General features: G+C 41.0%; 1 protein-coding gene across 8 annotated transcripts in view; it reads left to right on the plus strand.

The window, feature by feature from the left end:
* Positions 1-17587, plus strand: part of BBS9 (Bardet-Biedl syndrome 9) — a 473863-nt gene that overhangs the window by 238779 nt on the left and 217497 nt on the right. For all 8 annotated transcript variants that reach the window (XR_003093361.1, XR_003093362.1, XM_025200564.1 and 5 more), the window contains one exon: positions 4152-4334. Coding sequence is in view for 6 of the 8 variants with exons in the window: in XM_025200564.1 (XP_025056349.1) it covers positions 4152-4334 (183 nt within the window). In the remaining 2 variants the exon portion in view is untranslated. The remainder of the gene's footprint in view (positions 1-4151; positions 4335-17587) is intronic.

Here is a 17587-nt window from a genome sequence, read left to right on the forward strand (position 1 = left end):
TAAAAGGCAATCAGGTTGGTCTGACATGACCTGCCCCTAATGAAACCATGCTTGTTGCCCTTGAGCATCATCCCCGATGCCGGCCCATCACAGATGTGCTCCTTGATGATCTTCTCAAAGAGTTTCCCCAGGATTGAGGTAAGACTGAAGGGCCTATAGTTGCCCGGGTCCTCCCTCCTCCCTTTTTTAAAGATGGGGACCACATTGGCTATCTTCCAATCATCTGGCACCTGGCCTGAGCACCACGAGCGCTCATAAAGCTGGGCCAAGAGCCCAGCAATAACCCCTGCTAGCTTCCTCAACACCCTGAGGCCTCCATTCTTCCCTGTAGCCATGTCTGTGCCCATGCTTCGCAGATGTTACTTTAAGCTCTTCCTCTGGCCCTGCCGGTCTGAATCCCTGACTGCAGGCCCTCTGCATCCTTGATTGCAGGCCTGGCTGCTTCCTCTGTATCAGCCCTCTGGATCCAGGCCAGGCTGCTTCCACGGGACTTAGCTTTTCCCTGGACTCAGATGGCCGAGGGCTGGTACAGTGGAAGCAGCCTGTCCCAGTGTCCCACCCCTCTGTGGCTGTTGTCCTCCCCTACAGCCACCACCAAGTCCTGCAGTTTCTAATTTAATCCTAGTATAAATACCAGGAAACTGCTGTCCTAAACCTAAAAACTAAAATCTGCCTCACTCTGGATCTTTGCCATAAGCCCCCTTAGTTCTCTCCTTCCAGCTATGGAATAGCTCAGGTGCCTGCCAATCCATCTCCTGCAGCCATCTCCTCCAGGAGGTCCTCTCCTTGCAGACTGCAGGGCCAGACTGCCTGCTTGGTCTCAGGCATTGGTCTTATGTTCCCCAGAACCCCACCCCTTCCTGTCAAGTGGCTCTGCAGCGACATACTGGGGTTTCCGCTTTGGATTGGTGGCCAGCTTGCCCTCCTTTGCTGAAGTTTCACCCAGTTGCTTGCATCCTTTACTCCTGTGCTACTTAGAGGTCTCCCCTGGGTTGCTTACTGCAGCACAGTTAGCTCCAGGATAGTCAGTGCCTGGTAGCATCTACCCCTGTTGTCACTGGCCTGCTTGCTTCCTAGTAGCTAGCCTTTGCCCAGCTGCCATCCCCACACAGCAAGCTTAGCCTTCTGTGGCATCCCCTCTGGCTCCCTGCTACATCGTTCCCTTTTAAATTGCTGTAGCCATCTTGTCACTTCTTGTTTTTAATGTTTTCTGTTTTGTTCTAAATTGCCCTGAGCCATTGTTTGGAAGGGTGGCATATAAATTGAGTGAATAAATAAACAAATACATAAATAAATGTATCCTCCCAAGATTCCCCAAAACACATTGTACAGGAAAGATGACTTATTTGACAGCTGTGATGTCCCTATGAAAGACTCCTTGGGGAGGAAGGACAGTTTTCTACAAGTTGTCCTCTATGTCCTCTCAGATTGGACAGTCACCTATTCGCACGAGATTGGGGTGATATGGTCCTCAGTGCATAACAGATCCTGTTTATTATAGTGTTGTATTTATCACATAAATCACCTCCATGTTTCTATGTATGTGTATGTAATGTAACAATGAAAGAGGATGTAGGTCTTGGCATTGGTTTTGTGTTGTATATGGAAATGAGACAGCCTGTATCTTAAATCTTTTTTCTGAACAAAACACTATTTTTTTCCCCAGTATGTCCATTGTCTTATTAGGATCTAAGATGGAATAAGCAGACTCTTCTCATTTTCAGCTACTTCCTGGTAGAATCTGGGCTGGAAAACTAGTCATCTGTAGAGAGGTTTATGTATAGATTTTTTGTCTTAAAGAGGCTGCAGCTAGAACTGTTATGAAAGTTCTGGCATGGTGGCAACCCTAAAACTTTGGTGATGAGGGGTAAGGCATTAAAATTAATGTCCTGTTCTTAAAAGTGGCCTGCTGAGCTATTGGAGCTTCTCAGATTCCTTTTGCCGTTGTCCAGTTTTTAACTTTTGCTTAGTGGACTTTTTCCAAAGGGAACATGTAATTATTTGAGCTGGACCTAATGCTGTTATGGTTTTTGCCCCATTTTTTTGCTGTAGGCTAGCAACTATGTCATGGCTGTACTGTATGTAATATGCAACATGAACAGTGCCACTTTATTAAGGTAAAGGAACTATGTGACCATGTTGACATCATATAATTCATATCTACAATGCTGCTGCTTTTCTGTAACTAATTTTAGAGCGTAGTTTGGCAGCTCTCACTTTTTAGGATTAATTTCACACTACCTTTTATGACTTGGACTTTTTTCCTTAGTGCAGCTAAGTGGGCCTCTGCTTCACTATTTGGCTTTAGTTGATACAGTGTTTGGACTCAAGAGAGACCCTTTAAGTTCCCTTTTTACTTGAAAACCTTAAATCCTAAAATGTAAAACAAAAAAGCTATCAACACATTTTGTTTGAAATACTTCATATGTATTGTTTCCTCGAAGTCTCTGTGTTTGTTTCTGGGCACATGGGAATCTGGAGGGAACACACCTCTCTAGTGCCAGTGTTGCACTTTAAAAATAGGCTTCCTTAAACAAATGCTAACAGCTGGTTGGCTTTGTTTCTAGGGTGAAGACGCATAGTATTTTTGCCTTTTTAAAGAGATTGCTGAGCTGTAATAAGCTGACATACCTTTGCTTTACATAGTAAATTATTTTTTATACTAATTATATACGACTTTCACATAAGTGTCATACAGTAGTCTATAAAATCAAGACTTAATAGTATGTACTTCAGGGGTTGGCAACCTATGGCCCCTGGGTCAAATCTGGCCTGCCAGGCAATGTAATACAGCCTGCAAACCCCATCTTTTGACTGAACTCTGTTAATTCAGCCCATTACTCCTAAAAGTTTGCCAACCCCTGTCCTCCTTAATAGTGGTGATGTTCCTATTTTACACATGAGTAAATCAAGGTAAAAGAAGTTAAGGGTGGTGCTTTGTGTTGATATAAATGGTAGCTACAGATGATCAGAACTTCTGCAAATCAAGCTTTGAATAGGCAGTACATAGAGTTACTGGCAGAGAGGCGACCAGGGGAAGTTCTGGTTAAATGCCCAATTTTAAGCCACCAGGTACTACTGATTTTTAAGATAAAACTCATTTAGTGTGGACAGCATGGAAGAATCTGTTCCTGGTATATAGAAAACAAAACGGGAAGCTATATTGCTAGTTCATAATGACTAGTAGATGTTTCAGTATTTTATATAAAAAAAAACTGACAATTTGGGTACATCCCTTAATAACTTCCCCTTAAGTCAAATAATGTTTTTTCTTGCAATTCTGCAAGGTAATTCTATGTTTTTATGTATAGGAGGTAGGTAATAGTATCTATATTAATGTAACACATCTAAAATAAATAAAATAACATTTAGTACTTTCAGGTTCTCTTTCCAGTGCTTCCGGTTTTGTTTTTTTTTTTACCTAAGTACTGACAAGGATAAAATATCGTACCAGCTTACAGGAAATTAAGCTACCATTTCAAGCAAACACAAAATGAATTTTCTTTTCAAGATCTGTGTGGTCCCATGTCTGCCACTTATGTTAAAATGGTATCAACCGGTCACATGCCAGAACATCTACATTATTGGTGCAGTGTTGAAGTAACTGGTACAAACTATGCAGACACACACACCCCCCTACCAAAATAATAAGGCAGTAATTATTTTCATGTAGAAATAACTGAAAATAACAGCTTTAACTGAAATAACTAAAAATAACTGTTTTAAAAGAGATAAAATATGTCTAGTACTTTTGATGAGTCCTTCAGGGCTGCTGGTCATACAGGGATTAGCATCATGTGTGGTATAAACCTGAATGTTTACAGTTTGTGAGGGAATATTGTGTTACATTATATGATGGGGCTCAACCTGGGGAATGCCTTATCATAGAATATGCATTAAATAGAAACCTCTTTACACTGATTGTAATAGATTAATCCTACTACCATACGGATTTTAAATTACCTTGAATGCACAAAAGAAAAATTCAGACAAATGATAACTCATTTAATACTCTCTGTGGTTTGTGTTTATGGAAGACAGAGTTCATCAGGATTTTCTAAAGAAAAACAAAAGTGTGCCAAATGCAATTTTAGTGTTGTGTGCACAAGTATGGTAAAATTATACCTAACAGAAGTTTGTAATTCTTGCAGGTAATAGCTTTAGCAGATGCTGCAGAAGAAAACCAAGCCAATATGTTCCAGGCATTCGTAAAGTTGAAGAGTGCCACCCATCTGGTGATTATGTTGATTAGTCTGTGGCAGAAACTCAGCCCTGACCAAATTGCTATTTTGGAATCTACATTTTTGCCATTAATGCAGGATACTCAAGAGCTGGTAAGGATCTGTAAAATTTACTTACCTTGGACATTTGGAAGAGTATTAACTCTTTAAACTAACATGGTTTTCCCCGTGTATTCTGTAAAAAGGCCATTTTAAGGGGTTATATTACATGCAGTGCCAGTGGAGACGGCATTGAGACTGGCAGCTGCAGGACAAACAAAGCAGTGGTACCCCTGTTTTACCTTCTGACCACGTCCACTAGAGCTCAGGGGCTCTGGATTCTGCAGCACGCCATGCTACCTTACTTCTGGTAGCCTGGTGGCTCAAATGAAGTGGCTCTCTGGGCTAGATCTAGCCATGGGGTTCTTCTTTTGGTATCAGTAAGTTATTGTATGGCTTGTTGAAAGATGCAAACTTGTTTCTTGGCTGAAATGTCCTTGCCGGGTAAAAGCAGTTTTCAGGCTGGTGAAGTAGGTGTCGCAGGTATTATCCTCAGAGCCAGTACTGTTGTATCTGTGGGCCTGACTAGATTACATCTATTTGGTGTGTCTGGAATAGTTGCTGGTTTTGTGGATGTAACTGGTGGTTCATGGGTTATCTGTATATAGTGGTTTGTAGGGTGCCACCCCAAATATGGATCGTTATATCTAGAAAGTTGATGTTAGTGTAAGAATATTCCAGACATAATTTGATAGAAGGGTGGCAATGGGTTATCTGCGATAGAAGTCCATAAGCAAGCCTAGGTGTTTGATCCAGATGATGAAAATATCATCTACGTAGCTCAGGTATAATGCATGTTTGATGGCAGTTTCCTACAAATTTTTCTTCAAGCTGGGTCAGAAGAGGTTGGCACATTGGGAGGCCATCTTTGTGCCACAGTCATGCTCATTGTTTGGATGAAGTGACAGCTGTTGACAGTAAGGTTGTTGTGGGTGAGGATGAAATAGATGATTTTGTGCAATGTGTTGATGTTGTTAATCTGGGTCTGATCCGTGTTCTTGTAGGTGTTTCAGGCAGACAAGTACTAGGGCTGTGCGAATCTTTAGTCCGTGATTCAATTTAGTGGAGATTCAGCATGATTCAGTGGCCAAATATCCAAATTAAATCAGGAGACCCTTTAATCTCTCCAAATCGAATCAGAACCCTCCAAATCAGTTTGGAGAGATTTGATGATTCAGACATAGACATAGCTTTAAATGTTTTTTCTACATACCTCAAGGTCCCTGGTGACTCATGAATTCTGTGATGCTGGGGCAGATGGAGCATCCCACAGGAGCATGGGGCCTCCCCAGTGTGCTTGGCAGCAGACCCAGAAGTGGACCAGAAGCATATGATAATTCATCACTGGAGTTATACCAGTATTTTAATGAAGCAAATAGCAATGACCTTCAGATTGGTTTCTGGCCTAGATTTCCTCAGGTTCTAAAGGAAAGTGCTTAGAAACAAGTGTTTACAATGAGAGGGGGAATATTCCTATATCTCAAATGATCGCTTGAAGATCATCGCTTGGCCCGCATTTCTTTTAAAAAGAATCTAAGCTATCTGACCTTTAAAATATATTGTAGGACATACATGTTCATAAAGTCTTATATTAAATCTGTGTCAAACTATTGCAGTATATACTGAATCCATGTTTTGGGTTGCATCATGAATCTCATACTCAGGGCTGGTCCATAAATACATTAGCAAGCTTATGCTAGATTCCAGGAGAACCTAGAGAAGTCCATGATTTCAGTTAGAAAACTGGAGAAACTGCTTTTCCATGGCTTTGACCAAAGCCAGGTAAGACAAAACATTTTGTCCAAGATTTGTTTTTGGGGGTTTTTCTTAGATTTCATAGACATTAGGGGCTGGAAGGGATGTCAGGAGATCATCTGGTCCAGCTCCCCCGCCATAGGTGGGAAGTCAGCTGGGATCAAGTGACCCCAGCAAGAAATATATCCACCTGTTTTTTGAAGGAGTCCAGAGTAGGTGCTTGCACCACCTCTGTGGGGAGTTTGTTCCAGACCCTGGACACATGCACTGTAAAGAACTTTTTTCTTATATCCAGTCTAAACTGGCCTTCCTGGAGTTTATGGCCATTACACCTTGTTATCCCTTGTGGACCTCTGGTGAACAAGTGTTCTCCCAAGTTCTGATGTACCCCTCTTATGTAATTGTAGGCTGCCACCAAGTACCCCCTGAGCCTTCTCTTCTCCAAACTGACAAGTCCCAAATCCCTCAGCCTCTCCTCGTATGGCCTTCCCTCCAGGTCTTGGATCATACTAGAGGCTCTCCTCTGGACTCTCAAGCTTCTCCACATCCTTCCTGAAAGGGGGGTCCCAATATTGGATGCAGTACTCCAGCTGCAGTCTCACCAGGGTTGAGTAAAGCAGGAGGGTGACTTCCCTGGTTTTGCTTGAGATGCATCGGTGGATGCACGAGAGTTTGGTTAGCTTTGCCAGCCACAGCATCATATTGGTGGCTCATACACATCTTGTGGTCAATCAAGACCCCCAAGTCCCTTTCAGTCATGGTGCTGAGTGTAGCACTGCCAAGCCTGTAAGTATGCTGAGGGTTCTTCCTACTGAGGTGCAGCATCTTGCACTTCTCTGGATCGAAGGCTATCAGGTTTTGGTTGGCCCACCTTAAGAGTGTGTCCAAGTCGCCCTTGTGGCAAAGTGGGGCCCCTGACTAGCCGCAGAGCTAGTTTCCCCACCTGCCTCTGGGCATACCACCCACCTGTATTGCCCGCAACGCCTTGTTGGTAATTAATTAGGTTGTTAATTAAGGTGGGAGGCTGCCCATTGTACACCCTGATATTGGGGGGGGGGGGGGCTATCCGTGGCTCTGTTCCACCCCTACACTTTGGCCCAAGCCTCGCAGATGGCATCTCAGGCAGTTGGCTCAACTGTCCCCTTCGCCCATGAGCTGTGGCCCCCAATCATGGGACCTTCGGCTTCCGTAAGCCCTGGCCCCATCTCAGGCCAGTCGGGACCCCGAGCTTCTTTGGTCATCATGGGCATCCCTCGTGGTGGGTCCCTGGCCCTTTTGACCCTTTTGGTCCTGGCCCCAGCATTGACCAGTAGAGTGCCTCAGTTGGGTTTTCGCCTCCTGCCTGCACTTAGGGATTGGGGTCCCCCCATTCCTGGCTCAGGTGCTCCTGGAAGCGTGCCTGGCCCTGCAGGGTTGCTCCCCGCAGGAGGCTCAGGCGCCTCCAGAAGCTTACCTGGCCTACCCTGCTCTGTTGGTCTTTGGCCCACCCAAAGGTGAAGGCTGGGGTTAAGGCACCCCTACTCACCTTTCACCAGGGTGGTAACTGGCCTGGCATTTCCTGGGGGCTCCCGTGCCACTGAGAGCTCCCCCAGCCCACCCACTCCCGGCAGGGTGCAGTTTTAGGTCATGCCCAGGACCAGGAGCCTCCAGACCATCCCCTACAGCTCCTGCCCTTACCTCCAGGATGTCACATGCAGCCTTGCAGCCAGGCAATGTTAGTGCCTGCACTGCCAGCGGCAAACTGCCCTGTTTATATAGTCAGCCCGGGATCTAAAATGGCCACTGCAATCAAACACCTGCTTACTGCTTGGCTCGGCCCTTAAAGTGGCAGGCATCAACAGTGCCTTGCCACAGCTCTGTACCCCCAGCCTGTCCTGTGGTGTGACTGCCCTCCCCCATAATTTGGTATCATTCGTGAACTTGGCCAGTTCATATCTAACTCCTGAATCCAGATCATTGATGAAGATGTTAAAGAGTAAAGAGATGTTAAGGGGTGTTTTTGTTTTTTTTTATTTGGCTCTGAAACTTGAAGTGCAGGGATGTACATGTATTTGAAGTTCCCAAGTCCCTTGGAAACTAAAACCATTCTGTTTTGTGATGCCCTCTTATTGGTCCATTAAGTCTCAAATTACTACCTTGATTTGACACATTTTCTGATGCACCATAAAAAAATCTGCTACATATCTTAAAAGACATCATTTTAATACATTTCTTGATGTTGCAGATACAGAAGTTCAGAATAATCCCTATTAAGTTGCAAGACCTCACATGTGAATATTGGGGGGGTAGTATGTCCTTCATGGAGGCTGGGATGAAAAAAACCCCTAAACCTGAAATAACTAGGAGTGGAAATAGAAAAGAAACCTTTAGCAAAATATTGAAATACATCCCATATTGAAATTATTATGGTACCACAGAAATCTGAATGTAATTTAAAGATAAGTTTAGTTAGGGAAGGAAAAGCTTTTGACACACCAATAGTACTTATAGACAGAAGCTCCCAGCTAGTGTTCAGATTTCCCCACAAGCAGTTGAGTGGAACTGTGGTGAAAGAAAGTACGCGGAAGAATTTTTATTTATTCTTCAAACAGTCCTGCACAATGGTTTGTTGTATTTTTATTTGGATGGAATGTGTTAGAAGATAGTTTGGATACACTGTGCCTCTCTAGAACATTTTATGCCTCATAAACATTAAACTAAGAAAGTGCTTTTTTAATAAAGGGGAAAATGTTTAGAATGTCGAGTTCCTGTAGAAAGAAATGTTCCTCTAACCATAACATCAACATTATTCTCATACATGCCATTCCATTTAGAACAGATTGCATCTTGTTTTCTAGGCCTGGCAATTAGTTCTGTTAGGCAATTAGCAAAGAAAAAGTCATTGTTGCTCAATAGCTTTTCAGACTAGAAAGCAGCTCCTGTTGGTGGAGACTTTTGTCGGTTAAGAGCATGTAAAACATGCTATAAAATGTGGTTTTGCCACCTACAAAGATGTGTCAGAACCATAGTTCGTATATTCAAAATAATGTGTCTGAAAGCAAAGACTTATAAGTATTTTGTAAGGCTGTGTCTTTTACTATTAACTTATAAAAGCGGGGAGTAGAAGAATTTTGATTTCCTTAACATGAAAAAGAGCAAAACACCTTTGAGGTTATTCTTCCGCTGATTATGTTCTGTACAAAACTCATCTATCTGTAGAAGGGAAGGATGGTTTTTCAAAATGCCTTGTTTGTGATAGCACATATGTTTACAATAGGAAATCCTTTTGGGAAAGGAGGGAATTTATCCAGGCTAATTTAAAAGGTTCAAAGGGTTTGTACAGCACAGGATAGTTTTGATATAATGGATGAGTGGCGTCTGGCTTGAGTGATGACTCAGATGTCTGATCGTTATAGTTATTAATGCTCTCTTTGTTTAAAATATCACAAAGGAAAAAAATGCCTGTCACTATTAACACCCTAATTTTATGACTGCTAGATAACCCTTGTAAATATTGCTGTCTCTGGGAACCTAATCAAAGAATAAATATTTTCACAGTTCCCGTGATGTTACCAAATAATGTAAAAATAGGGTTTCTATTGCACAAAATATCCCTTCTCTTTTTTAATCAAATGGTATGATGTTGTATTAAATAATGACCACCAGTTTAGTCATATGAAGGACCTTTTTATTTCCTTTTTGCCATCTCGCTCTCCAACATATTAGAGCTACTAAATAAATTGCCATAATCAATCTTGACTTAATTTTATACAATAAGTGGAATTTGGAGAAAGCCAAATGCCAAGAAGTGAAAAAATGTTGTTTAAAAAAAAAAAAAGTTGACTATACAAGATGCATGTCTTTGGAATTAAAGACTTGGTGTGGATGCAGTGAGAGTAACACAGCTGGATGTGAAAGTTAGGATAACCTTGTTCAAAATATGGCAGCAAAGGAAACCTTTAAATTCCAAATACTGCGTTCTTTCATACAGCACGCCCTAGAAGATGACAGGTACGCACCTTGATTTTGAAAGGTAGAATGAAAATTAAGCAACTGAATAGCAACAGCTAGGGAATCAAGCCTGCTCACTGTTCTGCTCCGCGTGGATTGCATGCAGACTTTTACTTTTGCTCTTGCTCCATGAGCAGCAGAAACTGCTGTTACCCTATTTCCTTACATATAATGCATATTCCAATTTCCAGCAGGTGATTTCTGAAAAAAGATGCCTGTTGTATGTGATAAAAAAATAGTAATAGTATCTTTGAAGTTAGTCTCACAACAGCTGATGATTTCAGTTGAAGCAAAATTTGAGTGTAAATGAGAAGGAATTTTGCGAAGTGGCAAGCTGGCATTTTTACATGATAACAGAAGCATCTGTACAACACAGAACACTTCAGTTTGCAAACAGGATCACTTACTGACAGAAAGATTTCAAGGTTAAGTAGGCAAGGTTCTTTGGGTAGATGTGATATCTTTTATTAGACCAACTGAGTAGTTGGAACAAAGTTATTTGCAAGCTTTTAGGCACAATCACCTTTCCAACATGGCTACAACCAAAAACCCAGCAATCAAGGTTAAGTATAAATTTTAAGTAAATTCATTCCAGTAAGTGTAATTCTCTCAGGACTTAACAATGTCCAATATCTATTAAATTTATCAGCAAACTTTGTGGGGTTTTTTAATAAACAAAAATAATTAAACTTTGCAAGCAGCGTTGTTTTCAGAAGCTGTAATTTTTAGAAACTATCAAGTTTTAGTTTTGCTGTTTTTAATAATTAGCATATAGTGTCTGGTCAAGATTTGATTTACTTCCACTGTGATTTTCATAGATTTTCATAGACTTTTCATAGGCATCAGGACTGGAAGGGACCTCGGAAAATCATCGAGTCCAGCCCCCCGCCCAAAGGGCAGGAAGTCAGCTGGGGTCATAGGATCCCAACAAGATAAGCATCCAGTTTCATCTTGAAGGTGTTCAGTGAAGGCGCTTGAACCACCTCCGGTGGCAGGCTGTTCCAGACCTTGGGGGCTCGGACAGTAAAGAAGTTCTTCCTTATGTCCAGCCTGAAACGATCTTGAAGTAGTTTGTGACCATTCGACCTCGTCATCCCTTGGGGCACTCTGGTGAACAAACGTTCCCCCAGATGCTGGTGGTCACCCCTGATAAACTTGTAGGTGGCCATCAGATAAATCTGGCATAGGTCCCTGGGATGGTTCATATGTTCTCATATTCTCCTGTAGCTAGATTCTAGATATTGGTACAATGCTGCCATATTTAGCTTAGTGTAGTGACCTTTGCTCTTTACTTTTTATGTAATTTCTATCAACTTCATTTCAATCTTAGAGGCAGTGTATGTAAAAGACTTATTAATATTATAAATCATATTGCTTTTGTTCATATACCTATCAGGAATACTATCATTCCTTTCTGTGATTTTGTTTTGCAAGGATTTTTCCACTTTTCCACTGAAAATTATTTCTAGATAGTAGCAACAGGTAGTGTAGAACTACTGGGATCATGCCCTACGAGTTATATTGCCCATTCTTTATTTTTTTAAGCAACTAATACTTTATGATAGGTATTTATTACTTGTTATTGTTGTTATTTTGTTTAGTTTTTTAACAGCATCTCTCCAGCAGCACAGTGGGAAGTACAGTTGGGCATGGGTGAGTTTAGAGAAGGGTGAGTTGGTGACATCTAACCCCTTTAGTTCAAAATATAGAACTTTGGCAGATTAGGAAAAAGTTTTTTTGTTGGTTTGTTTTGGATTTGAATTTGTTCATGAGGTTAAAGACCATTTTTTCTGACCCTAGTACAGAGGGAAGGACTGGCACTCTAAAGTTTAATCAAAAAAGAGCTGATGGTTTCTAATGTCTAAGAAATCTCCTCTCTGAAAGTATAAGCTCACAAGTATTCAATTCTCTATTTTTGCTGCTAAAGAAATCAGTCTGAGTACAGGCATGGACAGCATGAGGTGCCCAAATGTGAGAAAGGTAGGACAAAGAGTGCAAGGAGATTTTACTCCCTGTCAATTCATGGAGAGAGAGAAGTTAAGGGCCTTTGACCTGTTTGGGAAGGTAGCATTGCGTATGTAGGAGCAGGTCCTCAAATCTAGTACGTATGTATGGAGGAGCAAAGGATACATGTAACCTGGTTGTAGGAAGAAGAGCAGCTGGAGCTGGCACTTTTATTGCTTTTAACATATTCTTCAGAGCAGGAAGAAACTCAAGATGTTCTGCCAAGTTGTTTTCAAGCCAAACAAGGGACAGTGGTCAGTAGTTTAGCAGGGGATAATGTGGTAGGCGGAATTTGATCCCGACTACACAGATTTCACTAATTGAACTACAGGTATATTTTTAACCAGTTTAATTGAATCATTTTGTGTGGGTAGATTTATTTTCGTTTAAGAAGGGTTTATCTTGTTTTAGCTTAATCCCATAAAAACAGGTTTCCAAACTGGTTAATCAGTCTATATGATTTCAAGAGGGGGAAAAAAAAATGAGGGAGCGGGGAGAGGTGCTACATGTTGATATACAATTTTGGAGAAGGAGCGAAGTCAAATTTCTAGTCACAGTCTCATCACTTACTCTGAGCACTATTCATTGCTACCAAAATGTTTGTATATTGTTCTCATGATATATAACAGATTAATGGGGGGAGATACAGCAAACAGGAGAGCCTGCTTCCACCATGTTGTATTGTGAATTTTATATGTGGCTGAATTTATGCTGTCTTCTATTATGAACTTCATGGATACAGTGGCAAAGTACATGTTCTTTATAGGGCTGGGATGGAGGGATTAGTGAAATTCTGTGGGGACTTAATAAAATCTACAATACAGTACATTCCTACCTGTAGCTTCCTGCCCTGAAAGAGTTGCAAACAAGCTCATTTTGGCTGTCCCTGCTATTTCCAAATCTATTTGTCATTGATCTGCAATTCCTTCTGTCATTTCGTAGAAAAAGATAAACTTTGTTTAAAAAACAAAAAACCCCCAGCCCCCCCATGATTTATTTTGTCTTGCTTGATATAAAAAATTACAGACTATAAATAAGTAATACATAGGCACCAAATCTCTTTGCTATGTATTTTAAAACTTCGGAGATTAAAATATTTTGAAACCAGAACAGATCAGCATGATTTTAGTCTTAGGCCCAGTTTAATAATGTAGGCCCTACAATTGGTACATGTATTAAAACAACTGGTGCATACATTAAACTTCTGGTTGAACTGAAGGATATGTTTTAGACATACATGTACTCTTAATGTAAAAACTTCAACTGATTGAGAGTGTCCTACATCTGTTAGATGTTTCAGTAATTAAACTGTACCCCACTGTAAATCATTTCTCTTCTTTCTAGTCTTTTACCTAGATTCAGGTTCTAGTTGTTGGATCTGAAGTCTTTGTTTACTAGATTAAACTATTATCAGGGAATCTTCTCTCAAAGTAGGTATTTAGATCATTTCACCTCTGAATCTTCTGTTTGCTACCGAAGCTTAAGTAGATTAAGCTGCTTGCATCTCTCATTGTACCCAAGATGTTTTAGTTTAATAATTAACTGTTGCATACACAATGTATAGTAGCATTTCCTAAAGATTTTCAGCCAGACTGCCTAGTGATGTCAGTGCCGCATGACAATAATTACAGCTGTGTTCTTCCAGTCCAAAGCAAATGAACTTAACACATGATTAATTATGAATGGTACATATTTTACAGTTATTGTGTTTATTTTAAAGTAGCCAAAATAATGACTACTAGACCTACATGTCAGAAGTGTGGTCTAGTTTAGCATAGTATGTTGCTATTCTAAATGAACAATCAGGCCCAGATTAACATTTTTAAAATAGAAATTTCCCTATTTATATGATTAATAATACTTTAAATGTTAAAGGTTACCCTTTCCTTTCAGGTTTTTAGTTTACATTACTGAAGTGACAGTGAAAGTAGTCAGTTTTATTTCTGTTCACAGTAATTTTTACTTTCTAGTTGACTTGTTCTAACTTAGTGGTTCAGTGCTCCAATTGCAAATGCTGCAATGGTATATTAACATATACATAACAATAAAAAAATCTTTGGCTTTCTCTGAGGAAAAAGGGGTGGAAATGTTCCCAATAATTTTGTGAGTCTTTGACAAAAGTATCATTGTTAATACTGCATGGTTGAATAGGTAATATTTCTCAAAGGTATCGGTACAGTGTGATTTGCTTGAATAAAGTTGTAGTTAAATCTCCACAAATGGAACAGATGACAGCCACATCATACTGGGGACAGATTTTTGATTCTTCAACAAATTCTTCATGGTAACACATATTCCAGACATCCAACTCACAAGGACAGGGCAGTATAGTCTGAAGGAGAAGGCCAAAGCGTTAGCTCACCTGTCTTAAGGTGAAAGTGAAGTTGCGCGTTATACTTCAGCCATACTAAATCTGTAAAATGTTAAGCTGTGTTAAAGTCAGAACATGCTGTGAGCAGTCGGGCATTGAAAGTTAACACCGTTTCTTACCTGCACACCTCCGACTTACCACTAGAAGGCTAGTCATCAGGAGCACAGCTAGGATCCAGGACACCTGGGGCACATATGCATATGAAAGACATCTGCTGTGATGCATGGTAGTTAGCATGCATCAGAGCAGACTTGATTGAGTCTGCCGGAGCATGTTAATGTGCTCCAGCAGCCTCCGGGCCACAACTATTCGGTGTTCCTGTGCTTCAGAATGGTGATGGATCGTTTTAACTGAAACTCATTGAATGAGCTTTAGTTCAAGTGCCCCTGCTGCCATTTCGAAGTGCGGGACACTGAATACATGTGATGCTGCAGGCACTGTAATTAGAGCCACTCTAATGAAAGTGACCCCACTTTAATGTGCTCCAGCAGCCTCCGGGCCACAACTATTCGGTGTTCCTGTGCTTCAGAATGGTGATGGATCGTTTTAACTGAAACTCATTGAATGAGCTTTAGTTCAAGTGCCCCTGCTGCCATTTCGAAGTGCGGGACACTGAATACATGTGATGCTGCAGGCACTGTAATTAGAGCCACTCTAATGAAAGTGACCCCACTCTACCCTGGAATATGTGTATAGATGCCCCTGGGCTCTATCCTGCTCTGTCTGGGAGGTGGAAGTGATGTATCCTGGGATGCTGGAGGACAGCAGATTGTTTGAAATATCTTCATGGAGTAGACTGAACTACCCTAATGAGAGTTCGGTAGCATAGCCCAGAGTTAACCCTTACCTGAAGTGGGTTTTAAGACACTTGGCCCCCTGGCAGACATTCAGTTAAAGGTACGATGGGATCTGATCTGTGATCCCAAGAATCGCGCCTCCTGCCATTCTACATGTGCATGGCAAGGGGTGCAATTATGGCGCTGGGGATTAGATGCCCATCAGGCCCCATTGTCAGTGCAGGGGGAACCCAGGATCATAATGCCTAATGTGTCTTACTGGGAGCTCCAGTTAATTGATTAGTGCTTTCAGCCTCAGGAGGGCATCAGAGCCCTTGACTCTGGTGTATCCCTGAGGTGCCAGTCAGCTGGGGCTCCAGTGCAGTCCCAAGGGTGGGAGTGCTGATCAGCTGACTGGACCTCCCAACCTTGACAACACATCAGAGTCAAGGGCTCCAATGCACTGTGAAGGCTGGGAGCACAGATCATCTGATCGGCCTGGCCACATGTTCCATTTAAAATGCTATAGGAGCCACCCATGAAGTTATTACACATATTTTATATAATAACTTTGTGGCTTTTTTTCTGTTTTATTGCACCATTAATGCATGAACATATGGCTGGGTTACTAAAGGCTTGATTAACTGGTTAATCACGTCTTACATCTGTCAGAGGCCTCAGAGGAAACTTAGCACGAATTAAGGAGCTTTAATGTGTGGACACTCATGATTTAAATGCTTTTAGTATGGTCTGAGTGTAATAATGTCTATATGAATGGCAGGGAGGTTATTGTTCATGAAGATAGCCTCAAGAGCTGCAGTAGGGGTAAAACTTAATTGGACTTAACTTGGCACGTAAAACCAGGACAATTGAAGCCGAGCCTGATTTTCTGCCAGGATTTCTCGACTTTGTAAAATAATTCCTCTTTAGTTCTCCACATGATGTAGCCAAGGAACTGTGTGTTCTGTCCATTTGTAGTATGTGCCCAGCTCAGAACAAATTAACAGAGACTGGAAAGTCAATAATATGACGTATTTCTGCTATCCTTGCATAAATCTTTCAACTAAATAGAATATTGATGTAGCCAAAATTTAGCCCTGCTATGTAGGAGGCAAATGTGAGAAAGCGGAACAATGAAAAAGAACCTGTGGCCACTCCCCTATTTCCAGGTGGACAGAAATAAAGAAAAAGAAATTTGAACATTGCCAAATGCACAAAGGTAAGTTCACTTTCCAATCTCTGTTTTTGCAAATTCTTAGCCTAGAATGATGAGCTGTGACACAGTCTGAAGCAGGAGTGTAAAATTCAGAGACAGTTTGAAATTATTGCTAAAAGTGATATTCTGGTAGCATAAGCTTTGGGAATCCAAATATACTAACGGAAGACAGTAAACTTAGCATCAGATTATGCTTCTTTCTAGCTCAAAGGAAGAAACAGGGATTCCCTGTGACTGGAAAATGTCATAAAATGGAAATAGGAGCAATCCAGTAAATCCAAATGTCTGACCCAGCAGGATGCCATGTTTTACAGATTCCTGAAACAATGAAAATCACATGATATACCTCCCTTAGTAGTCGTAGCCCAGTAGTAGCAGCCAGATGTAGTAGCAGCCCAGTAAAGGAAATTATCATAATAAAAGAAGGGAAGTTATTTTCTAAGGATACCAGTGATTATGAAAATAAAAATGTCTCATGGGATGCAGTGAAAAGTCTCAGGAGTATCTTTTCAAGTATCTGTTTCCTCCATGTTTTTTCCTTCCAAGAGATGTTCTAAAGGTCAAGAACGTAATCTCGCTAAGCATTGTTGAATTTGTGGCCTTGTTTGCAGCAGGCACATTGCTGGATATATTGAGTTCTACAACAAAATCCCTAGACATTGATGCATTTTCATGCAGAAAGCTTTGACAGTGACTACAAAAGCCAAACAGAACTTCAGTTTCACCAAAGTTACTGTAAAAAGATTTTTTTGAAGAAAATAAAGATGAAATGTTAACTGATTGCTAAAATGCCAAACAAAATATCTTGCAAGCCAGTTTACCAAGCAATTCAACTTGCACAAATCATACAAAAACTCCATTCATTGGTTACTAAAGAGGGACCAATAGTACTAAAGAAGCAACTTGTAGATGAGATTAAGAGGAAAAGTCAAACCAAATATGGCCATTTCTCCCATTCTAGGTTTATATAGTTTGTGTTCAACAAATGTCAGTGGGCGAGACGCATGTAAGAAGGATAGACTGTCATGATTCCAGATGAGGATTATTTATTCTATGACAGACAATTGCTACCAAAAGCATAAAAGAAATGTACTTTAATCCCACACAGTAGATACCTGTAGTCTTTGAAGTTGTACTTTCCAAGATGTTATTCCTCTTTCAGTGCAAGGACCAAGAAAATTATCCTCTAGACTGA

This window comes from Alligator sinensis, unplaced genomic scaffold (assembly GCF_000455745.1).
Source record: "Alligator sinensis unplaced genomic scaffold, ASM45574v1 scaffold86_1, whole genome shotgun sequence".
NCBI classification, from domain to species: Eukaryota; Metazoa; Chordata; order Crocodylia; family Alligatoridae; genus Alligator; species Alligator sinensis.